This window comes from Coturnix japonica, chromosome 5, assembly GCF_054131305.1.
Source record: "Coturnix japonica strain WE chromosome 5, WE-NBRP24, whole genome shotgun sequence".
In the NCBI taxonomy this organism is placed as follows: Eukaryota; Metazoa; Chordata; class Aves; order Galliformes; family Phasianidae; genus Coturnix; species Coturnix japonica.
In genome coordinates, this window is record NC_140667.1 from 42,828,946 (window position 1) to 42,854,830 (window position 25,885).

General features: G+C 41.1%; 1 protein-coding gene and 2 long non-coding RNA genes across 5 annotated transcripts in view; 2 read left to right on the plus strand and 1 right to left on the minus strand.

Annotated features, from left to right (window-relative positions):
* Positions 1-3,962: 3,962 nt before the first annotated feature.
* Positions 3,963-12,040, plus strand: LOC146760780 (uncharacterized). Its single transcript, XR_014946777.1, has 2 exons — positions 3,963-4,071; positions 11,722-12,040. It is a non-coding gene; the product is annotated as an uncharacterized LOC146760780 (long non-coding RNA).
* LOC107315176 (uncharacterized) lies at positions 12,030-14,189 on the minus strand. The gene is made up of 2 exons (XR_001555807.3): positions 13,868-14,189; positions 12,030-12,258 (listed from the first exon to the last, which is right to left on the minus strand). It is a non-coding gene; the product is annotated as an uncharacterized LOC107315176 (long non-coding RNA).
* A 1,583-nt stretch (positions 14,190-15,772) lies between these two features.
* Positions 15,773-25,885, plus strand: part of SLC24A4 (solute carrier family 24 member 4) — a 77,356-nt gene continuing 67,243 nt past the window's right edge. For all 3 annotated transcript variants that reach the window (XR_014946775.1, XM_015865311.3, XM_015865312.3), the window contains exons 1-2: positions 15,773-16,545; positions 18,640-18,750. Coding sequence is in view for 2 of the 3 variants with exons in the window: in XM_015865311.3 (XP_015720797.1) it covers positions 16,389-16,545; positions 18,640-18,750 (268 nt within the window). In the remaining variant the exon portion in view is untranslated. The remainder of the gene's footprint in view (positions 16,546-18,639; positions 18,751-25,885) is intronic.

The window sequence follows — 25,885 nt, forward strand, 5'->3', positions numbered from 1 at the left end:
TGTTAAAACTGCTACATCCTTTAATAGGAGCATCAAACCAAGGCAAACTGCATAAATCTTAGTGTTGTTTTAAAATTGTTTTATCTTACAAAAAAACATTATAGGTTCCTTTGTGATAAAAGATATGGAGAAACAACAGACCAACACATCACATAATAGTCAGTTCCTGGACTGTCACTTCTGAAAAGGTGAATGGGTCAGAAATGCTAGGGACAAGATAAATGTTCTTGTCTAAAATTCCTTGTGGAGCCCACACTAAGTTTACTAAGAGCCACAGACACATTTGAACACATTCATCTGCAAATGCAGAGCATATGGAGTGGAGACTGTGGTAATTAGTTTTCCCATGGAAAACAAGGAATAAACTAATAATTGTGCAAATAAAAAAGCAGAGAAAACAAACAGTGCAAAAGCAAACATGAAGATATGAGTGGAAAATGTCCTGCTTGTGCAGTAATTATTGTGGAGCTGACAGATGAGTAAAATGCAAAACAAAGTACCATATGAGGCTAAAAAAGCACTACTTTCAAAGGTGAGATTTGAAAGTATATATTTTTAACCTACACAGTATTAACTTGCAAATCAATATAATGAAGTATGATATATGATATGGTATGATGAAAGGTTAATCATTTTCAAACTTCTGACTGGCCTTAAATGCAAATACACAGAGCAAAAGCAGTAAAATATCAAGAGAGTTAACAGCTTCTTCAGGACTGAGAGGAGAAACTGGAATTTTCACCCAGCCAGAATGAGTCATGTAACAGAGAGAAAGTGAGAAAGGTTTTGGAACACAGAGAGGATGGGTAGATTTTCATCAAAGTCACATAAAACCTGTCTATTGGGAATGCTCAGAAATCTTTGCGGACTGAACGCAGATACACAGACATCAGACTCAGTATTGCCAATAGCATGAAATTCCCCTTGTCATGATGGAGGTATCCTGCAGTAGTACATTTCAGTGCTAGATTTACACATTTAAAGATAGGGAGCAATTCAGAGCATTTCATTATTGCCACTAGGAACCCAACATGCTTTTGTGAATGTACTAGAACTGCAACTTGGCTCTTACAATTAAGGGAGTGAGATAGTCAAGTGTTGTCTTATCTGAAGCAGCCTTCTACCGTGAAATCACATCAGCTGAGATTTAAACAACAGCTCTAAGGCACAGGCCAAACAACAGCTGTTGGAGGGAGCATTCAGACCACAATTGCTGAGGAAGGATGAGTGCTGGGGATTTCCTTCATGTCCAGGAGACATGCAAGTAGCTCCAAGTAGCTTCATTGGAAACTGTATGTTAGTGAAACAGGAAAGAACCACTATTCTAAACTGAGAGGAAAACACTCTCTGTTGCTAAGGGAAGTAAAGGCTTAGTTAATTCTATTATTTTCTTCTCAGCTGACACATACATATATGCAAATACAGAATATGCCTCATGATACACATTCCATGAATTATAGCTATAAGAATTCATTAATTCCTTTCATTTACAACCCCTTTCATGGATATAATCTTAGTTTTGTTATTTCCTTTCTAATAACTGCCATTATTGACTACAGTGGGTGGATGTGTTCCTTCCCAAGTTCTGGACATGGAATACTCCTAGCAGCATGGCACACAATTTGGCATTAGCTGAGTTGGGTTTTAGCTGGCCTCTTATGTCTGTTACACTGGGCTGCCCTCCCTTCTGAAGCTCCTTCTTTAGCTTAAACTTCACAAATACAGACAAAAATTAACCTTTTGCATTTTGTAAGAGTACCACTTCTAAGTATCAATTTAGCTCTTTCTGGGATAATGAAGTATCAGAGTTGTGAAAAACCTGAAGTGCTGCTACTGTGATAACTCTTCAAATAGTTTTGGCTACTGTTCTCGGATTTTCACTTTGAGGCAAATTGTACATGCATCATAAAAATAACTACAATGTAATGGCAACGCTCGTCTTCTACCTCCTTGGTACTGAGGGGTTTGAAACTTAAAATAGTGACGTGCTTGCAGTATGGGTAGTATTAGATAGACAGATGGTATGCTGTTCTCACTTTGTAATCATCCAGCCCATACTTCCATGGACCTACGTAGATATGCACATATCACTGACTGCCTGGTAGTCAGCACGAGAACACCAAAGGTTAACTTGCTCTGTGTGTCCTGGTAACCAGAAAATCGTTAAGTGTTTCTGAGCACGTTCGTGCTTGCTGTTGATTTCCTTTTTTTTTGTTTGTTTGGTTTTTTTTTTTCCATTTATTTCATAGAATCATTTGAGTTGGAAGGGACCTTTAAAGGTCATCTAATCCAACTCCCCTGCAATGCACAGGGACATCAGGTTGCTCAGAGCCCCATCCAGACCGACCTTGAATGTGTCCAGGAATGGGGAATCCATCATATTCCTTTTTATTTGATAATTCTTGCTAGAACTGAAAAATGTAACAGAAAGTGATGTGTATTCAAGAGAATTTCTTCCCCTTTGCTGTTTGTACATGCAACTGGAAATGTGTTGCAGTTGCTGCATTAATTAGCTACATAGCCTATAAATGAGGTCCAGTTTTCAGGGGAATAGTTAACATTTCCTTTGAGGCTTCTGCTAAGCTAGCACAGAGACTCGTGTCATAAGCATCCTAGTTTGTTCTTCGTTGTTTTGGTTTTTCTTTTTTTTTAAAGTATTATTAAATACCCAGTCCATTTACTAAGCCATTCTCACTTGTGGCTGCAGTGATATCACTCTTTGATTTAAGCGTCTTTTTTTTTCATTTAACTGTATCAGGCTAAAACAACTCTCTTTTCCCGACTGTGTAAGCTCTGTCTGTAGTAGTTGTTTTGTTCCCTTTATTTGTAGCTGCTCTTGTCTCAATGTGATTTCATTTATTTATTTATTTCTCAAATATTACTTTCATTAAACTTTCGCTTCTTCAGATAAAATATGAAACAAACATTGCAGAAATGTATAGGGATATTACTGTATAAACAAGCAGTATCTTTTTTTTGCAGTTGTGGAAAAAGTCTTTGTTCAAGAAATTCAGAAGACATACAAAGGGAAGGAAACTCTGCAGCTTCTCTTCATGTGCATTGCATCCAGTACTGCATTTGCCAGGGTTTCTCAATTATTTCTTATTAACCAGAAATGAATTTCTAGGGCTCCATAGAAAAGGTCATTTTAACTCCCACTTCTCTGCATGTGTTTTTATATAATCCACAAAAATGCTTAGAGCACTGAGAAGATCTTGTGGCACATTATATTTGATTTTGTATGTCGCCCTGTGTAGATGCTTAGGTAATCAGATGGTGATTTCAGAACACCTGGACCAGGTGTTAACATCACCTGAGGTCTGCAGAGTATTTGCTTTCCTCTTTCTCAGCTTGTCTGCAGAGAGTAATTTTCAAGTTCATCTAAAGCACCATTTTTTCCTTGGATGACAGTAATAGGTAAATAATGCTGCTCGGGCAGAATTTATTTGTTACTCTTGTTCTTCTGCATTCTCTTTTTCTAGGAGTTGCTGTCTTTTAAGGAAAAGATTTGATTCTTGTTAAGCTGGGGGAAAAAATAATCCCACTGATTTTTCTAGGAGCTGATTCAGCTTCTGTGCCCCTTCTTAATCATGGCCTCATCAGCATCCTGATCATAACACAGGTGTAACTGGTACTCTGAGCAATAAAAATGGTGCTCAAATGCTTGGAAATGTTGCTGAACTGACAAATGAAAACTTAGTTTTATATTCTTCATAAATTTTACAATAGAGGCTGAGTTCCACTCAAACTGTAGTGTACTGCTGGCTATGCTATACTGAGAGCTTTTTCTGGCTATACGTTTGTGTGTAAGAGTTCATATGCATATGTGATTACATGGACTAGTGAAAAATATCAGGCTTGTTCATGACTCTTAGTCTGACCTGTATTCTGCCGCAGATAGTTCTTGTCTCTCTATGTCTTCTGTAGGAAATTAATTCTGAGGTTTTTTTCTGAAAAAGCAGAGCAACTGATAGAAACTCAGAGACCAATGCATCAGTCTTGTGGATGTTGATCTAACTCTTTTTGCACGGCAGGCCTCGTCCAGCAAAGGCAACTAAGAGATTTGAAAAGGTAAATGGTTTCTTGATATCTTTGCTTTCATAAACAGAAAGGTCTACCTCTTATTAATGTTACTGAATAACACCTTCACCTGTGACTAGTTTGAAGATGCCTGCTAATATTTCTATTCTCTGACAAGCGGGCTGATGGGAAAGAGTGAAAGATAGAGATGTATGTGGTACTTCTTAAAACTGAAAGGCACTCACTGGGTTCATTTGGGGTTGCTTCCATCAGCCTCTGTGTAATTAAACCTCATTGACATGAGTGTGAGATTAAAATCATTCCCCTCACTTTATTGTTATGATAAAGGCATTTGGGAGATATATAGGAAGCAATTAAGTTTCTTAGCACACTATGATAGCAGGAACTATGGAAGACATTGCATGAACACAAATGTTCATGACTGGTCAAAATGAACGTTTGCCTGGGGAATAACTGTGAATATAGATGCTCTCTGTGTGAGCAGCAGGAAAGAGTATAATCATGTGTAGAGGATGAGAAAAATGAAGAAACAATTCACCAGAGGGTATGAAGAGTGGCACAGAGAACGACTTTGGAGGTAGAAGGCCAGGCAGAAAGGCAAGCTTCAGTTGTATAAGGAATTGGCTGGCTGTATCTTGGGGGTTTTTATGTGATCAGTGGGACAGAATTTCACATAACTTTGTAGGTAAATCTAGAAAACATCTAGTGCAGATTGACAGCTGCAAAAACTTTCTCCAACTGGCACTGAATAACATCCATGAACAACTCATATTTTTGACTCTTGCTCAGAGGGCAAAGTCACAAAGACCCAGAACACAGTCCTCTGCATTCCAGCCCCCACCCATCCTCTCCAAACCACAAAGACTCAGTGATAATTTCTCAGTGTATATTTCTCCTTTTCAGTTATGGCATGACTAATTATGATAAAGTACAAGAATTATTCAGTTCCTAGCATCAGTGCTTTAGTGAAAAAGAAATTTCACCACCCATGGAATCAGAAATACTGATCTAGTCTCTGATACATCAGCCCTTGCAGCTGTGTGAGGCTTGGGGCTGACATGCTGAGCAGAAGTGAACAGTCTGGTAAACAAAGACTTCAGCTTCCTTTTGACAAGACACATAATAGAGAAGGAAGATGACCAGTAGATCATAGAATCAGAATGGTTTGGATTGAAAGGGACCCTTAGGATCACCTAGATCCACCCCCCTACTATAGGCAGGTTATAGATCATTCAGGAAAACACTTCTGGCCTTGACAGATTTCTGCAGGAAGATGCCATCCTGAAGCAGATGACTGAATCCTCCTAGAAAGAAGTACTGCATGTTTGTAACCTTCAGAGCCTGTGACCTCTGAAGTCTGCTGTTTGCTCTGACTTCTTTTTTGTTTCTCTCTGCCTTTCCATCTTTTGTCTTGTATTCTATTCTGCCTCGCTGCATGCATAGGGTGTTGCACATAGAAGCCATGTGCAAATTCAGACACAATATGAATGCTGCTGTAATAGCAGTTCCAGATGCTTTGTCTCTGTGTGGCTTTTTTTTTAAAAAAAAAAAAAAAACAGCTTGTAAGTAAGAAAAATAGCAACTAGGACACTTACCTGCTTTAAACTAGCATTTAGGAATCTCTGCTCCAATACTTAGTGTAATCCCTTCCACTAAGTTTGCAGCTAGGGGAGGGAGCTGTTTGGGAGCTGTTGGAGAGGGTCCAGAGGAGGGCCACAAAGACCATTAGAGGGCTGGAACACCTCCCCTACAAAGACAAGCTGAGGGAGCAGGGCTTGTTCAGGTTGGAGAAGGGAAGGCTGCTGGGTGTCCTCATTGCAGACTTCCAGTACTTAAGGGGAGCCTTTAAACAGGAGAGGAGCCAACTCTTTGAAAGGGTAGATAATGGCAGGACAGCGGGAAATGGTTTTCAGTTGAAGGACGGAAGATTTAGGTTGGATTTCAGGGGGAGGTTCTTTAGCAAGAGTGCCGAGGTGCTGGAACAGGCTGCCCAGAGAGGCTGTGGATGCCTCATCCCTGGAGGTGTTCAAGGCCAGGTTGGATAGGATCATGGGCAGCCTGCTCTAGTACTAGATGTGGAGGTTGGCAGCCCTGCCTGTGGCAAGGGGGTTGGAGCTTGATGATCCTTGAGTTGCCCTCCAACCCAAGCAATTCTATGATTCTATGATTCAGGGACACCAGGTCAATGAGCAGAAAACTGAGCCTGAATTAGGTGTAGCTGTGCTTATATATGTTAGTTCAGATACTAGCTGGAACATGGGAAAAAGGACCAGACACTGTGTATGATTATTATTCTGTGAGTGACTTTAAGCAGCTTTTTCTTTCTGAATGACCAGCTTGCTCAGATACTTCATGATTAAAGATCTCTCTTCTCTTAGTACTTGGTCCAGGGTCAGTTGGAGTCAGTGAGAAGCAACTCAGAAACAGAACTAAAAAGAGATTTTTCAGACAAGAGATGAAATGGATAGTCGTTCATGAGCGATAGCTGATGTAAATATTCATGAAAGAGTAGAGGCGTATGTGCTTATTAACTTTTTGTTTGCCACCAGCAGTACAGTAGAGCAAAGCCTGAAGGCAGGGGATTGCTGCATTCCCACCTCAAGCAAGTGGGCACGATGGGATGTCTGCCATGGCAGCGAACACAGCCGCAGCACATGGTGGGGACAGACTGTGCTAGGCATGGAACAGAAGGAAAGCAGGAGGCAGCCTCTCCCTGGATGCTTCTGATCTGTTCTGGGGGGACAAAATCAGCAAAAACAAAGCTGTGTCCTTTAGCTTAGTTTTTATGGCAAAGTCACAGCTGAGCCTCTGCAGATTTGGTGGTCTTGTTTTGCATACTTTTAAAGATTTATTAATTAGAATTAATTTAAAAAGCTGAAAACCAAATTACATATTCCAGATTTTTTTTAATTGTTTTTATTTTTTTAATAATTTGTTAGCATTTGGAAAGCTAAGATAGGAAATTCAGTTCATTTACACAAAAGGTTGCCATGTAACATTCACCTCAATTTTCTGATCTATTTCCAGCTTATGGACTATGATGATTATTGGGCAGGAGTAGTGTGGTAGGTTTCCAACAATGAAAAAAACACTACAAAAAACACAGCCCATATCTTTTCTTCATTTGCATCATCAGTGCCAGCAGCATAACTAATTCTGTGAGACTCCTTCATCAGTCACAAGCCTGAATGCAGCTCAATGGGTTTTTTTGAATGATTGTGAAATGGACTGAAGATCAGTTTCCTGCAGATAAACATTTATTTAGCTCTACTGTTATCTGCCTTCAAAGAGACCATATTCTTTTGACTGTGTATAGAACTGTATAAATTATCTTTTATCAAAAGCTGTGGACTGAATATATTTTCTGATGACCACAATAGTTTGCCTGATGCTCTCATGCTCTGCCAGCCTGTAGTGAATTGGCCCCATTGTTGGTTTCTTCATGTTTCCAAGATGGCTGGGTGTGGGTAGGATCTGCTGCTCAGGACTCAATGTGCTGGCACTGAAGCCCCACCAGAATACCTCATAGGTTATTTATGCTGTGGGCTACATGGACATCTCATGTGTCTGACCCTCTACTCATCCCTCCAGGAGCATAGCACGCTCTACAGCATGTAGTTAAATCAGTGTTTCAAGCTAGCAGCAGGACCTGACTTGCCATTTTCCAGCAAGTCCTCTTAAAGCATAGCGGTATTTCTTTTCACCTGCACAGAGCAGTCTGGTAGGCCTGTGAAGAAGATCACATGTAGCACTTCTATCTATCTCCTTGTGCTCCATGTGCAGAAAGAAAGACACGTTGTTTCTGTGGTCAGTTTTCCAGTGAGTGAAGTGAGTATGGCCATCAATATGGGTTGGTTGGTTTGTTTGTTTACACTTTTCTTGCTTAACACATAATTGAAACATTGGATTTTCTGTTGTTACCTTTGCTACAGACAATGCAGTTTGGTAAAGCTCTGTAAAATCACTAAATATGGCAGAAATCATTTAATGTTGTGAGCACAAGAAATAGGAGTCATTCCTTCACGTGTTTCAGACAGGTGATTATGGTATTTCAGGATATACAGTGACAGGTTGACAAAGTTATGCTTTCATATTTATCCATGGGGATAATTTAATACCCACTTCAGAGCAGAATGGCTTTGTGTATTTATTTGTATAACTGGAAAGAGCATGCCATATCTAGCTGCATTTTTACTTCTACTAATGCTAATCTTCTTTTTCCCATAGTCTGATTAAACTTTTCAAGCATCTTGGTTCACAATCCTCCAATGGTCGCAGCTCACGGCTATCAGTAAGGATTAAATGTGTGTGAGGAACCTAGTGCTGCTGACCCTAAACAGTACCATTTCAGTTTTCTGACCTTTCTGATAACTGGTCTAACTCTGGTGGTCATCTCCATTGTGTGGCATTACCTATTCTGTCAAAAAGGACTTTGTGGACTAAAAATTCCATACAAGGAAAACCTGTTTTTTTTTTGTCAGAGGCAAAAGGGTGGCCTGGGCCTCTTGTTGCTTGTAAGAAAGCCATAAGTAATAACACGTGCTCAGCAGCAGCACAGTTAATTGTACCTTTTTTAATTTCAAGATCCCCCAAAGCATGTCTCTAGATTGAATGTTGGACGACTTTCTTTCATGTTTAGCTGTCTCCTCGCTCTGTCGTTTCCATGGTAACATCTCTGAAACATTGCTCCTTTCTGAGGAGGTGAAATGTAAAGTAGCTGGAATATTTGAGTGTTTAAATATATAAATGAAAACAACAAAAAGATGGTGGAGTGAGTCAGACATGACAGGTAAGTGACACCCACAATAGCTGCTATTAAATTGGACTATGGTGTAGTGCTCTCCTTGCTGTACTCCCACTGCAAGCCAAAAAGAGCAGCCAGCTCAGAGCTGGGCTGAACCTGAGCTGCCCAGGTTCTGGGTGGCAGCTGAGCACACTTACAACCAAAGCCAACCCAAATAGTTTGCTGCCAGCCTTTGCAAGGATCCAGCAAGGAATTTAATTTGTAGGAGTTCTGCACTTATTATTTGCCAGTGAAAAATATTCAAAATTACTGTCTTGGTAATTGCCAGTGATGTCTGTTAGGAAGTTAATATGGAAGTACTGTAAAAAGAATTAATGCTTGAAGTGTGCCTTGACTGTGAATTTTCAGTAACCATAACAAATGTCAGTTATCTGTGTTTGGAGGAGAATGTGATGCATATTTCAGTTTTTGTAAACACAAATGATGCTCTCATGGAGAACATTCTTCTTCAAGTACAGCAGCTACAGCTGTCTCTCTCGTCTGCTACACCAGCCCTTTTCAAATTCACACTACAAGAGCTGCTCTTCAGAAGTGGAGGTAGTGTTGCTCATGTCCCCGTTTCAGCTCTTTTCACTTGCCCTTCCAACCCACTTTGATTAATGATCCTTTTGTCTGCTGTGGCAGAGCGCTGTGCCTAACCCATTTGCTAAGAAGTGTCTTGTCATTCTTATTGTACCTAAGCTCTCCTCTCCCTTCTTCCCCTGAAATGCCCCCTTAGACAAACACCTTTCACTTTACTCTTCTGAACCTGGGCTCTGAACCAGCCTTCTCTGTTCTCCCCTCTCTCGTCTGATCATAATGGGAGCAAATTAATCCTCCTTTCTTATCCTTTCCACAGAAGACACATGAAACAGCAAAGAAATAAGTGACCTGAATTCTTCATACAAAACACTCCATTGAGCACCGTTCCTGCTCACTTGATTTTTCTGATTGCCATTCCCTCCAGACTGTCATTTTGTATGATTTTATACACTGAATTTATCTTCCCAGGGCAAGGTTGTTTTCTTCCTACTTGTCTATGATTTCTACCGGCTTCACAGAAATAAACAGTAAGAATATTGTCCCCTTCCCTGATTGACAGCTACAATTTCTCTTAGCTTTAACATAATGGGTTTTCAATAGAACAAATTTTCCTTTTTGAAAAATCTGCAATCAGATGAGGGGAACAATTCCCAGAACTCTCCAAGCTCTGCTCAGTCACAGCGTTAAAAAAAGATGTCAGCCAAAGTAGGAGGTGTAAATTTTCTTAATGTTATTCACCATCATTTTATTTTAAAAGCTTTGATAGGCAGTCAAACAGCAATTTCAGTATCAAGATGGATATAAAGTTTAAGAGCAAGCCCACTCAACATTAGGGAGAGCTGAATACTGCCTTAGCAAAAGAGAACGAACAGGACAACCTCGCAGAGTTCCTTCAAACATATGTTCCACCAGTCTCCAAATAAAGATGGTTCTCACCTTTTCAATATTGTAGTTTCAAGGACATCAGTTTCCAGGGCATAAGTTCCTGCACTTGCTTGCATAGAGGCAGGAGCCTGCAGCTGTTTTTCTCCACAGTCACTGGGGATGAATGCTTGTATTTCTTTCCTTAATGATTTTGATATACTAATCTAATGAGGGAAAGGAGCTGCCCTGTTGAATCTTTCTCAGCTACCCCAACAGGACTTGCACTGAACCTCTTCAGCCTCTGGGCTTTCAAACATTTGAGGTTTTTTTGTTTGTGAGAATTATCCACAGCTTTCTCCTGTGTATTCATAAGATCAGAGCAGTCTGTGGTTCAGGCTAAAAACACATAGCTGCGGCCATGTCTTCTCTCTGCAATGAATCAATTTTTGCTTAGTTAATGATTCTTCTCAGTCAGAGAGACTAGCAAAGGGGTTTGGAAACAGATCCCACTGGGTATGAAAGCTGCAGAAAAGTGTAGTGGTTGTGGTGAGGGAAGGTGTCTCTTCAGTAATTGATTTGAATCTCACCATTCTTCACAGGCGTATGAAAATTTTCCAGAAAGAAAACAAATGGAGAACATTTTGCAGAACTGAATTTAGTTTCTTTATATGGGAGCGGAACACGATTATGGAGAGCACATGAAATGTGTTCTGTAGTGATGGAAGAGAGTGCTGCAGCCAACCTGCAGAGCTTTAACCAGTTGGAATCACTCATGTTCAGCATGATGCCACCTAACTAGATTCCTCAGTTATCGTTAAGCACAGTAAAATCTCCCCATGCCTCTGAGAATAGTCTTTAAAATCAATAATAGGCTCAAACTCAGGGAGCTCAAGGGGAGACTTGAAGAGGAGGAAGTGCTGTTTACAGAAAGTGGAACAAATTCTGTAAAAAAAAAATTGATACTGCACCTAGAAGATCAGGAGATGGGGTCAAAGTCATGTGGAGCAGAAGAGAAAATAGGGGAAGCAGAGAAATAGGCATAAAAGAAAGCAAGCATGAGCAGAGAGGAACAGAAATTCACTCTCAAGATGTAAAACCAGCAGAATCAGCTGAGACTCAGATTCAGTGGAGGTAGAAAGCCAGAGAAACTGAGAAAGACAGAAATGGTATGTGTGTAAGGAAGGATACGCTGTGTAACAGAGTCCCTGTAATTTAAGCGACAGTTTGATACGGCTTTATGCATGTGCCAGAGTTCTTCACATTTGGCAAGCAGTTAAACAAATGCCTTATATCTCTGAAAATCTAGTGGGCGTTAAATGTAGATGCTATGATTAATTTGGAGGGCTTGGATGATGCAGATTTAAGGAGACAAATACTGATATTTTTTAAAGGAACTGCTTTAAAGCTAGATATTGATCAAAACCTTATAGGCAGAACAACAACAGATTGAATCCTACTGATATGCACAATGTATTTCTTCCTGTTAACAGAGGACGGTATGTTCTGCCTTCATTTGAGGCATGGTGTGACTGGCAGCTGACATCCTCACCCTGCTCATGAGCAGCCCAGCCTCTATTCCCATGTTTCTTTCAGTCTTTGCCCCCTGGGAAGCTTAATGTTGGATCTGAGGTGACAGGAAGAGGAACAAAATCTTTTCTACTTGTGAGACATCTTTGTCTGAAGTATGAATAGAGCCAATGCATGTAAATTACAATGTGTTAACAGCATATGTAGGTCATCAGTAGTCAAGAAATTTTATTTTCTTGTAGCTTGAAATAAATCACATTAAGAGTGTAGATCTGGTTGCTATATTTTATTCTTCTTGTATAGCAACATTTTATGTAACAGCACTTCCTGGACTTCTGTGAGGTTGCCTATAGCAGGTTCAAGGAACTCTTGATTGTAGCTTCCCAGCATGTTGCAGGAGAATCCCCTATTACTGATAAATGAAACTCTCTAGTAAGGTCTGGGTGAATGTGTGGCTGCTAAGTAAGCGTTCACTGTGAGGTGTAACCACTGATGCTCACCTGAAAGAGAAAGTAGCATTATTTCAAGTTATTAAAGAAGAATCATCAGTAGGAAACCACAAGATATAAAAGCACAAGGGAGAATTTGGGTAAGTTAAAACATTATAATGCAAGATTGACATCTACTTTATGGCATTTAAATTCCAATTCAAGGTTATGTTATTTATAGCCTTGGAAGCAAAATAAAAGTCTGAGCAAAACTACAGAAATAACTCAGCATTAAAAAAACCTTCTGTCTCTGAAGCATGGAACAGTAAAACATGACAACACAATGACAACTGCACAGTAGGACTGGAAAATAGATGGGAGATTAAAATATGAAAATGAGTGAAAAAATGTTGAGGACATTAGCACACAAATGACTCTTCTGATGGGTACAGCTGGAGTTTCTCTCTTAATCCACAAAGAGTTTCAATTTAAGAGTACATTCATTGCAGAGACTCTGGAAGAACCCTCAGTGCTGATCCCAACATGAGATCTGCTTTGTAAACTTCATGTTTGGTTCAGCAAAGCACCTTTTTCTAGATTTTAAAGAACCGTCCAAGTATACCTGCTTGATATATGGTGGCCTGAGTTAAAGTTCAACATTAAAATATCGATACGCTAACATTTGCTTTCTGCAAGCTTATTCATCAAGTCCTTTCCTGCAGACCAGGTCCTAAACAAACACAGGATTGCTCCTTTCTTGACAGGAGGGTGGTTACAGACAGCATCGAACTAAGTTTCCCTCCCTGTCTCCCTTCTATGAAACACTTTGGCCAAACAGCAGAAGCAGGATCACAGTCGTCTCACTCACCGACTCCTTTTTCTCTCATCTTAGTTTTTGTGGATTAAGGGAGATTTTCTGTTTTTTTTTTTTTTTTGTTTTTTGTTTTTTTTTCAGGAACACTGTTAGCTTTTCTTTGATTCTACCTCTTGATCTTGGGGATACAGGAATGATACGGGGATCTTGGTTTTATCAGCTGGAAAAACCTTGCTTAGGCTCCTATGGCTGCCTGGGTGTCTATCACAAATGATCACTTGCCAAACCTCAGGGCTTCTCAGCTGATGCATTCTCAGCTCTTCTGTGTGACAGTATTCATGGCCAACTAAAAGCATCTCTGTTTCTAGCCACCCTGCTGTGCTGCTGCTGCTGCTTTCGCTACTCCTTTTAGGGGGTGCCATAGAGAATGCGTCCAAGCGTTACACTTTCCTTTGACTCTCGGCAGCACCAATATTTTCTCCTTAGATGAGCTGATTTCATGAATCTCCTGTGAGACTCTTTGCTAATTCAAAGCCTTTTGGCTGTTACTCAGTTCAAGATACTAATTGTGTTTGAGATGAAAAACAAGCAAACTTGGCAGATAGCTGCAGCTAGTATTAGTCTGCTTTCAGTGACATGTTTTACCATGAGACATACATGAAAGTTAAATTATAACAATGGTGAGCACAGTGATAAAGACAGTTTCTTGTGTCTTACTCACCATTTTCAAATTTCAGATTGCTAATGAAAAGAATATAATATCACCTTATCCACAAAGCTTTTCCTTTTTGGCCCCGACATTATCACCATTCTCTCACACATGTCTCAAATCAGAAGAAAGTGTCACGATATCATTCCAGTAATTACCTCCATCTGTATGCCCTGAATGTGCTCCAGGAGCCCAGTTTATTCTCATCCAGGTGTGGGAGCTGCCAGCTGTTGGGGAGAGGTAATAGAGTCTCAGTTGTGTAGCACACTTCTCTTTGAGACATCCCATACTTTTTATAGGAAGCACCAAAGTACAAGTAATTTGAAAATGCTTTTCTTTAAGTTTAGCATTCAAGAGCAATTTTGAGGCTGCCTTGTGATCACCAGACTGATTAAAAATGCTAATCAGGAGCCTGTATGATTAGGAGATTAGTACAGTCTGAACTTTGATCTGCCTCATTTGTGTACTCAGAAGAGACGCACACAGTCACTCTGAGAACTGCTTTCATAGGTAGCAGTTTTGTGTAAAACATTCACAAAAGATCTCTCTCTTTTTTTCTTTTCTTCTCTTTCTTGCTTTCAGTCCCTCAAGGGATGGCCCCAGGATTTCTGTAATCATTACCTATAAAACAGACCCCTTTTAACAGCCGGAAAAGTGAAAACAGCCCTCATCTAGAAAGCCAATATTGCACTTGCATTCCTGTAACTGACCATGTGCTTTGATTTCATCCATGTGATTTTCACAGGACCCAACAGATTTAATGAAAATCCCTCACATGTGAAACTCAGGACCTCTAACAATACTTCAGTTCCGTGCTCCTTGTGTAAATCCCATAGACACAAATACAAAATATCTGCAAGTCACGGTATTACCTCCAGACCCAGTTCCAGACAAAGTAATAATTTCTTGCCTTAACGTTAGTAACTCTGCATATCAGGAGTGCCATGGCTTAGATACAGCGCAAAAGAAAATATCCTCAGTATAAAGAGCAAGAGAATAAACCTGGTAAATACAAAAGTCACAGGCAACCTCAGTCAGACGTAACTACCAGAACAGCCTCTCCAAAGCCCACAGCTCTGCTCTGCCTTATCACTGAAGCAGATAATGAGCTTATGATAAGTGGCTACTGAGAAAACACTGAATCTCCGCAGTGCCTTTCAGTTGTCACAACCTTGCTATTGCTGGATATAATCTTTATGCAGAAGACTAGCTCATGTCAGCACCTCAGCTCTTATTAACCACCGAGTAAGTGGATAGCAGATTGGTGTCCACACTGCCATTTCAAGCAGAAGGGGAGGCCCAAGTAAAGACATGATAAAAAGCCACGTGAAGAATTAGTGCTCGGGCATTATGATGGCTGTTAGAAGCTGCAATAGCATCTAACCATGCAGTGTTATCTCTGCTCACACGCCAACTAAGCACTACAGCGGAGCATGAAGGTCTTTGATGAACAAATGTATGCTACAATTGCCCTGAGAGAGAAGGCTTGAATATTGTTATGAGAAAAGGATACCTAAGTGAGAATAACTATTACAGAATTAGGTGTTAAAGGGCCTGTTGCCTAATTAGACTGTACATTGCGCTGGTCAGGAGTGGCTTATTCTGGGTTCAACTGGGAGATGTCCTGCATGGCCATGGAGAGAAATAACAGACATGAGCTGACTCTAACACTGTCTTCTACCTTCCTCATAGCAGTCTGCTGTTACTTTTGCTCCCTCACACTGTGCTCTGTGGTGCAGCACCGAGTCCCGACTGCTTCTCACTGTTGCAGCAATAGTTTGTAAGCAAAAACCAAAGCAAAAGACCACCACTCTCATTTGAGGAGCACATGGAAACACAGAGGATTAAGGATATTCTATGCGTGAAGATTTGTTTGTTTTGGCAGGATGTTTTTATTGGTATTTCAGCTGTGACATCAATAGAAATAATGCCGGATACGACACATTCCATGTTGCGAACTACAAGGCCAGAGATCCCGGGGGACACACGGTGCTGTGGGCTGCCCCCTCCACTCCAATGGCCGCAGTGAGACGGCGCTACCCCGCGCCCAGCCCGGCACTCACAGCAGCCGCTCCCCACGCACCCCGCCAGGTGGAAAGGATTAATTTGGCCAGTCGACGCCCCGCCCCTCCCTGGGGAAGCCGGGGGGTGTAGCGCGTTGCCATGGGCATCCACGGAGCGCCCAGAAAGTTGCCGGGGAGGGGCGGTCCAGGACGCGCACACGAGGGAGCGGTGATCTGCTGCGGTTGAGCGTCCGTTCCGTTCGGCGCCGCTGCGAGAGCGCGGGGGGCGGCCGGTCCCGAGGCGGCGGTTGCTGCGCCCCGTCGGTGCCGAGGGGTAAAAGGAGGGAGAGACGGAGGGAGGAAAGGACTCCGCTTTCAACTTGGCCGGGCTGCCACGAGTGCCGCCGCCGTTGCCGGGCGCTGACTCGCAGCCGGCTGCGGGGCGCTCGCCGCGCCGCTTCCTCCGCCGCCGGCCATGGTGCGTGCGGGCAGCGGGGCTCAGCCCGGCCCCTGAGAGCGCCGCCTCGCCCCCCCGCCGGGCCGCCCGCCCGCCCGCCTCCACCTGCCGCCCCGCTTCTCCTCCGGGCACCGGCTTCGCCCCGCGCTGCCGCCCGCCCGCCATGGAGTCGTCCGCGGGGAGGCGGCGGGACTGAGCCCCGCACGCAGCGAGCCGCCCATGGAGCTGGACGGAGCGCCGCTCGCCCGCCCGAAGACCATGCTGCTGCTGCTGAGGAAAGTTCGCAAGAGGAGGGAGATGCTGCTGCAGCAGCTGGCCTTCATCTGCGCCATCCTCTTCTTCGTCTGGTGCATGTCCAGCCTGCTCTCCAGGCGGGGTGAGTGCTGGAGCGGCGGGTCGGGGAGCGGGGCGCGGGGCTTCGGGTCGGCACCGAGCGGGGACCCGCCCCCTGCCCGCCGCGACGAGCTGCAGCCGCATCTGGTCCCCGGGCAACTCCGGGCCGCCTCTCGTTGGTAACCTGTGGCTGTGCACCTCCATCAGCTGCAACGGCTGCTTCTCTCCATCTTTTCCCCTGAGTGACAGTCTGAGATTGACAGAACGTTCTGTATGATAGGAAAGGAACGGTGCCGGCCTCGTAATTTAGGGAGCGAGTCCTTTATACAAGTGACTTATTGGTAACCGATAGTCGATTGCGTTGTGCCCGGTGTTTTTCTGCTTGTTTGTTTCTTTTGTTGCGGTCTTGTTTGTTTTTCTGCCTGCTGGCGCATCTGGGGCTGTAAACGTACAACTGGAGGTTCTCTTCTTCCACTCTGCCTTGCATCCCCCTAAATAGGAAAGTGAAGGTTACCAGGGCGCTGCATACAGCCCCCTAGGTAGGAAACCTGTACCCGTGAAACCTGTTTCATGAGAATTTAAGAACAAAATTAAACAAAGCCCAGATCCCATCTTTGCTGTAGTTGGAATAGATCATCTGCTTCAAGTTGAGGTTGAAATGTGCGCTTTAGGAAGGAAAAAAAATAATAATCTAGTGGAACTTTTCATGCTTTTTAAGGCCCTTGTGCTCACATTGTTGCCTGTTATGTTTGAGGTATGTGGTGGCTTGTTGCCATCCTAGATAGGATAGCTTAGAGCTATGGATATCAGCTGTATTAGCATATAGCTTGTCTTAAAACTTCAAATGTTTTATCTAACTGTGGTTTCACAGTATAGTCCTGCCTTGAATACAACTGTGTATCTGTCATGCCTATGACTTCTTTCTTTTCTTGAGCAGCCAGATATTTTCATAAATGGGCTGGTTTGTGAAGGCAGCTTGGTTGGGGTCTAGTTGTGTTTCTGTGGGCTGAGGTTTTAGTTGCAGATGAAGGGTTTCCAGATGTTTTTTGGTCTTGCGTGAAAAAATGCCATGACTAATGAAAGTTTTTAATCTCCTTGGTTATCAACTAAATCCCCGATAACCTGATTTCTGTTGGTACACTCCATCAGGTAGAGGTTTTTTTTTTTCAGCCCGCTAATTTGCTGTATATTATATCCATAAACACTGACCATCTGTTCTCTGAGTTTCTTATAGTTGTGGCAGCAGACTATTTCAGCAAGTGTTTTACCCAGACTAACTTTCCAAGCTAGGTTTTCTAGCAAGAGTTACTGTAGCAAGATCAAGCCTGGGATATTTTTGGTACTATACTATTTGATATAGGTATGGTTGTAATGGAAGCAATTTATTTAAGAGAATCTCTACTTCCTTTGGTTATTATGGTCATGTACCCTGCACAAGTGCATCTTACGCACTGTATTCAGTAAGTTCCACGGAGGCTGTTTCTGGAATATGAGCTCGGACTAAAACTCCCCTGATTTCTAAACAGGTTTTGTTTTTCTTACTTCTTGATAGCTTTTACAGCAATACTTTTTATTTTTCTCAACAAATCCTGCAGGGGTTGATGTTACCAAGTACACCCTATGCTAAAAAGGCCAACCCCTTGGTTTGCATTAAGCAGAAATATATCTGGAACTTGGAAATATGCATTTATGTTTTTTGATAAATCCATGATGTAGTATCTGCAAATGCAGATGACTAAATGAAAATGTGATCATTATTCATGTCAGCATGTCAGCATAGCTGGGCTGGTTTCACGTATAGGATATGTAAGTGTTGAGTTTCACAGGTACAGGTTTCAACTTTTGCTTGCTGCAGAATTATTTTGCTGTTAAGGGTCATAGCCAGGTACTCTGATAGCCAGAACATGCTGACAGCTCAGATGGAGACCTTCATAGCTAGTTTTACCCTTGGTAGCAGGGAGTACCAGTCATACTTGTGTTGGCATGTGCCAGAGGTACACCTTCATTTTGCACTATTCACTTAACTGATACTGATGGTCTGCCTGTGACCTTGGCTAGTGGTGAACATGAAGTCCTGTTAAGATGATGGAGGAAAATCTCAGGGACAGTAGATATAACCTCTTTCTATTTCATGTAGGCCAAGAATCAAGTATTGCAGACACACGTGTTTCATCAGAGACATGGAGGAATAGAATACTGATGGCATTACCTAATGGAACGCATGAAGAAAAGAACTGTACAGAGCCAGGTAAGAAAAGGGAACTTTGTGATGTATTGTAAGCTCTTAAGACGTGTCGTGCTGTGCAAAATTAGTATCCAGATGTAAGTATGCTTGGGGACATTATGAGATATTAGTAGACAGTTCCTCAATTTTTGTTTCTTCATTTTTCATGCCTAACTGAGCTATGCATATTACAGTGGTAATGAGAAGTGCACTGTTCTTGAAACTGGGTTAAATGTGCAGTGTTTGAGGTATCATCTGTGCAAAGTAGTTTGTACTTGTTGCCATTATGAATTGAATCATGTTTTGCTGGTTTAGTGATAAACTGTGTATTCAGAGTGGGAATTCACACTTTATAGAGGGATATGATGAGGTAAGTAATGTGGAAACCCTGGAACCCCTTTTACTTCAAAATATCTGTTCTGGCTGGAGGAAATTGATTGAGAGCAGGGGTAGATGACACATTTTAATATCTGTGTTAGTCCACAACACTTTCATCTTCCCATCTGTCTTTCCAGTGTATATTTCCTTTCTCTCTCTCCTTGCCTTTCTGTGGTTTATGGTGTGTGGGAGATGAGACATTTTGCCAGTGGCACTAGCCAAATTAATTTAAAGTTCAGATTTATTTATTTAATGCAATATGATTCTTTGGTCAATTAGGGAATGACAGCAGAGACTGTGCTTTCTTGCAAAGAGTGACAGCATGAGTTCAGGGATACTGTCAGCCTCTGGCACTGATGAGTTTGGAGCAGCACTTCCCCGTTTTGTTTACATGTTTGTTATAGTACTGGGGCCTCTGTGGTAGAGATTGAGGATTGCTACTGTGAATATGCATTATGAGAGGAGTGGGGTGATGTTGTTCAAAGTATGTGGATCTAAAAGCTTTAACTGTGTCATCTTGATGTCCACAGACTTCTCTGTTAAGAGCTTGATTTGCTGCTCTTTGTACCTGTAACCTTATGATACTTTTGATTTATCTGTAAAAGTTGTTCACAGGTGAGAAAAAATAAACAAAAACCCTTCTGGAAAGAGGTAATTATTTTCTGACTAGTTATCAAGACTACGAGTCTTTCTGATTCCTCTGTCATTTTCCTCTGTATATGTAGATGTGATTATGTGTGAACTCGCACATGGCTGCACACTCAAATGCAAGCCAACAAAGACCACAGAATTGTGGAAGTTGGGTCAGTGAGATGCCCCTCAATGTTTTTGGTGGGAATTTCTACTTAGGGCAAAGGATAGCTTTACAGTGATAACATATGCTTGCATATATATATGTTGAAATGCTGTTAGCAGTGCTGACTTATCCACATGCTTAGAAGAAAGCATAGAATTGTAGGATTCATTGGGTTGAAGGGACCTTAAAGGTCATCTAGTTCCAACCTACCTACCATGAGCCAACTTTTGCTAGATCAGGTTGCCCAAAGCCCTGTCCAATGATTCATCTCCATCCATTCCTCCAAAACTGTAAGAGTAGTTTAAGAATAATTGGATTAAGTGAGTACAGCTGGAATGTTTTCATTTGCTTTATGAAATTCAGGTTGTTGACGTGCACTTTTTTCTTTAACCACAAGAGCTGGGCAGATGGAATCTGGGAGACCCAAGTATGCCCTAAAGTGCTGAAGTTTTAAGCAAATTTGTGTTAAACTTGTGATTTCTAGGCGCAGCATTGGAATTAATCTTTTTAATAGGTTTTTCTTCAGTTAGAACCCAGATTTACTGATCAAGCATGTCACAGAATTGAAATTGTGGCACTTTTAGTCACTTCCTGTTATTCTGCAGCTATGTAAATCTTATCTGTCTGTATCTTCCCCCACTGCTGTGGGGATCTGGATGCTTGAAGAGTTGCTAACTGTAAGATGGAAACATCTGAAAATATTTGAAGCTGATGTTTGTTGGACAGGGATGATTTTGTAAGGACTCTGTTTTGTTTTTGCTCAGTAACTTCTGCAGATATTTTTGTTGTTGTTGTTGCAATGTGGTAGCCAGAGATTGGGATTGCCACTGTAATGAGAAGAAGGTAAACCTGTTGAAAAGGAGCAAACAATACAGCTCATTTCTGTGAGAATGCAGCTTGTGTAACTGTGACTACAAATGGGGAAGGCAGTCATGGGAAAAGCTAAGAGACTCAGTCAAGATCACATAGAAGATTGGTGAGAAAATGTGGGTTTTCAGCTGCAACATTTGAGCTTTTGTTCATGCGCTTATTCAGAAAACTGTCCTTCACAATTTAGAATGTGAATGTGTTGTCAAAATTTTTGACTGTCTGGACTTTGTGTTTGTTTCTTCTTATTTTTTTACTCTTAAGAACAGTTAATAAACATTTATATTGTATGAATGTAGTGGTCTGTATAGGCTCTATTATGGGAAGTGCTTATTCTTAGCTGTGTCAGCTCTGTATTTCCTTTAAGCTTTAATGGCCCTGCAGATGCATGATTTTGTATAGGGTAGGCAGCAATTTCCTTATGTGAATATTTCTCTGTGTTTTGGGTTTAAGAACTTCATACCTCGAGGAATGCAAGTCTTTGCTTGAGAGCCTGTTAATCTGTTGTATCATTGCACTGCAGTTACTCTGCTCCCTTTTTATTAGCTTCCCACACAAGTCTGCAGCTTTACTTCTCTTTTCATAAAGGCTTTCAACAAAGTTAATTTATTTACCACTTCATTCTCTTCTCTTGCTTATGTGCAAATAAAAAAAAAATTCCCAGCTGTCAGAAGTTGCAGCTTTATAAGTTTATAAGACCATGAAAGCTTTCAGTTCATGACAGGGCACTTATCCTTTGTTGAATATGTCTTGGGAGAAAAACTCTGTGAACTTCCTGCGGTAATGTTAGAAGTCTTTGGTAGCTGCTATCTGCTAGAAGCTTATATAGCATACGTCGTATGAGGTTGTCTCATTTACAGGAGCAGATCGTTTTGTATTGTGTTCTTCTGAAAACATTATTAATGCTTTTGGGATCACTGTATGAGAATAATAATAGTGATGAAAACAGGTCTTGGCAATGCTTCTCCAAGTGTGAATCCTGAGGCTGTAACAGAGGAAAGGAAAATATGCACATGAGGGTATGTGTGTGTTTGTGTATATGTCAAGAAAGAAAGTGGATGGAGAGAACGGAGCAATTTATTTGTTAATAAAGTAGAACTGGAGGATAAAGGTTTTTCTGACATTTGGAGGTTAGAGTGACTGATATTGATGAATATCTTAAAGAATGCTACACACTTCTATTGATGGTAGGTATTCTGCTTTCATAAGGAGTTATAGATGCTACTGATCCCATAGCAGCAGCAAAGGAACTGTAGGCAACTTGCAGGAAGGAGACAAAGCATTTGTTGAGCACCTGGCCAACCATGGTTTAGTCTGAATTGAGACCGAATTTAGCATGCCATGTAGCTGTCTTCCAACAGCCTGCTGTCTCTCAACCTGTCACTGGGCACCAGTGACTGTATTTTTTCACAGCAGAGGAGATTCCAGCAAACAAGGAGTTTCAGGACAGGTTGAGGGACAGCAGGCTCAGATTGGAGCACAGGAAACTCCATACAAATGTGAGAAAAAACTTCTTTATTCTGTTCACTGGATCTGGTTGCCCAGGGAGGTTGTGGAGTCTCCTTCTCTGGAGATATCCAAGACCGATCTGGATGCTTTCCTGGGCAGCCTACTGTAGAGAGCCTGCTTTAACCTGGAGGTTGTACTAGGTGATCTCCAGAGGTCCCTTCCAACCCCTGTGATTCTTTGATACAGCTCTTGATATTATCCTGGAGCCAAACTAGAGGCTGATGGGAAGGTTGTAGAATGCTCTGGGCCTCCAAAATTGCATGAGATTCTATGATTTTTGAATTATGCATCTTCCACTTATTTTGTGTTGAGTAACTCTGAATGACTGTTGTGGATCTCTTTCATTGAGGGAGGCTTTTCTTTATGGCTTTGAAAACTTTTGCTGAGTAAATTGGTGCTGAAGGAGGGATTCATCTGACCCTGGCTTAGAGACAGGTCAACAGAAAGGGAGAGTTGTTGTCTTTAGCATCTTAATAGATCTCATTAGTTTTCAACTCATTTTTTTGCTGTATCCAAACTCTCAGTTCCATCTGCCATCAGCTTAGTAGCTTACAGTGCCATCTGTCCAGCAAGTCTGATTTATACAGCTTCCCTGCTACTGTGGCTCACCTCTTGTTTCGGAATGTTCCCACGATCTCCTTATCGTCCAGAACTTTGAGTAACATTTTGATTGGTTGGGGTGATTTGGTGTTATGATATTTCTAACCATGTGACTCCACTGGATGATGTTAGGCTATTAAAGTAATTGATCTTGACTACTTTCCAGTGTGAATATTTTCAAGTAATCTGTCTTTGTATACAGTACAGAGATTAATGACTTGTTATGAATTAGAAATTTATCAAAATATACTTCTATTACAGTCTTTTGATGCTGGTCAATGAAATTGTCTTGAAGTTGGCAGCATCTACAGGCTTTCCAATCCATGGACAGTTCATGAGCTACATTGATTTTAAGTGGCTGGGAATTTGGTTCCAGCCTGCTCCTTCCATTGTTAGCAGTGGGAAAGGATGAACTGCGGGCTGGGAGAAAGGCAGAAGTTAGTATTTCTGAGTCAGGCTGCCTTTTTTACTTCAGATTTAAAAGGCACATTGTAGCGAGTCTTTATGTTCTTGCTGCAAGAGAAAAAGAATCAGTCATCTATGGTGAAATTAACTGTGTTTTCCAGCTGCATGGGTGTAACTTGAGTTCAGAGTCAGGATCAAAATTCATTTAGTCTGTGTATATTTCACACTGCTAGTTATTCAGACCTTGGGGACTCCTGTAGAATATGATGCATTGTAGAGAAATTCTAGATGTCTTTGGCATTTCTGCTATGGTACCATAGAGAATACAAGAGCCTGTTACTTTTTCCACAAAAAATCAATGAATAGTGCTCTTGCTGACTAGGGGAGAAGGGACCGACTCCAAGTAGTTTTCCAAAATGATAGAAAAAGCTGTTTTTTGTATATTTGTAATCCAGATGTTATAGGAAACCTTGTTTTCCATCCAATTTATTGTAAAAAGGAGTGCCTAGTTAAGTGCATCATATGGAGGATTTGTGTGTGTGTGTATATATATATATATACATATATATAGGTTTTTAGGTGCATATATATGTATATGTTTTTAAATTCTAATAGACACCTTAATGTATAATAATAATCTGTGGATATTAAGTGCTAATCTAAGCATACTATGGTTGCTGATGGAATGTCTCATTTTGTGCTGTGTTTTGTGTTGGAATGCATGTATGATAATAAATATTACATTTAAAGGATGTGCTTGTGATCTTCCCTAGATTAAATTTTGTTAAATTTTGTAATGCGGATAAGTACCTTAGAACCCTATTTCTATGGTGGTGGTAGTAATGATTTAATTGTACCCCTTTGTTTCATTAATAAATTGATAAGCTCGACATAACCTGACATTTTCATTTACACTCCTTCCTTATCACTTTATTGTCTATGACGTCTTGCCATGTTCTGCAGCTGAAAAAGAAGAAAAAGCTGCTATCTTACTTTGTGTCATGCATAATTATTACCATACCTCACTGTAGTGTTGGATGAAGCAGGTTGAAAAGGCATTGTAAGTCAGCCTTTGTGAGCATTAATCCCTACTCTTGGGATTGACCTAGGACAGAGCCTTTATGAGGATCTGAATTGTTTGATAGATGTTAAAATACATTTTTTAAAGTGACTGTAGAGAAAGAAAAGGAAGCATTTTTTAATTGGAAATTGTAAGTGGGCACTCACAGTGCACTACTGGCTGTGGATTGTAGCTGATTCCAGGCTGCCTGACCTGTTCCACTGCAAGAATTTGCTTGAGTTGCTTGCAAGTTAGGTAGACTTAAAATATTTGAAGCCGATAGGGTGAGTGCTTCAGATAGATTAGTAGTTTAATAGAAAACTTAAGAGAAGTCTGTCTGTTTCTGTGTGGCCAACATTTTCTACAGACTTTTTATAAAGACTAAAATAATCCAGTACATTGAACAATGCAGCCTAAGAAAATGTTGGCTTCATGTATAAGAACAAACAAGCAGCTCCCATTCTTCCCCCAAAAAATCCTTATGCATTTTAGAAATATAGTAGGGCAGAGACAATTGTTTGCTACTGATGCAGACATAATTTTGGACAAAAGCTGTCAAAAATATCAGCTTGAAATTCTTCTGATACACTTCTGAGACTAACTATAATATCTGTATTTACTCCAGTGGACAGTAGCATCTCTGCTCTCTGTAGTGTTCTGCCTCTGTTCTCTCAGCGTCTCATCCATCTATAGCTTGGACCACACTGTGTGGAGGATTCACATGAGACTAGGCAAACACAGAAGTGCAGGGAATTAGGTTGTAAAAAAAGCAGCTGGAGGTGGCAGATAGTCACCACAAGCTGAAAGAGGGATAGAGAAACTTGAGATTTAGTGTTGGGTGGCAAGAAGACTAAGGTTATTCCAAGTTGGAGACTGAAGTTGGAGGATAGGTGAAAGGATGCAAAAAAACAAGAATGGGAGACACTGATTTTTTTGGGGTAATGAGCCATGAGTATCCTGGTGATAGTAGGGCAGAGAGTCTGGCTATGGGAACTAAGAAGTTGAGAAAATGATAAAAGGAGTAACAGAATTGAAAGCACAGTGAGTAGTTTGGTTTTGGTTGTGCAAGGAGTCCAGAAAGAAAAGCAACGGGAGACTCTAGAAGGAGCTTAATTTGCAGGAGGGCATGTTTTATGCCTTGTGTTTGACCCATGAAGCTGGAAACATTTACAGTTCATATCCTTTTTTTTATTATTAGTATTGATTGGATATCAAGGAAGAGCATCTTCATAACTTGTATTAAGGAAACTATCTAGATATAAAGTGATGTAAAAAGCCTCACCAAAACGTGGCACTCATGAGCCTCAACTCTGTCTCTGAACCTCGGTGTTGGGTCAAAATTACTGATTTAAAAATATACTTTGGCACAATGTGCAATTTCATTACAGTAAATTAATTTTAAACTTTGCTCTGTTTTGACAAGAACTCTCAGAATTGAATAATTTTTTCAGAACTTACATAATTTTCTTGTACAGTTCTGTCACTGTATTCATTAATAGATGTGGTTATCCACCTTAGCAGGCTGAAAATATTCCAGGAACCCG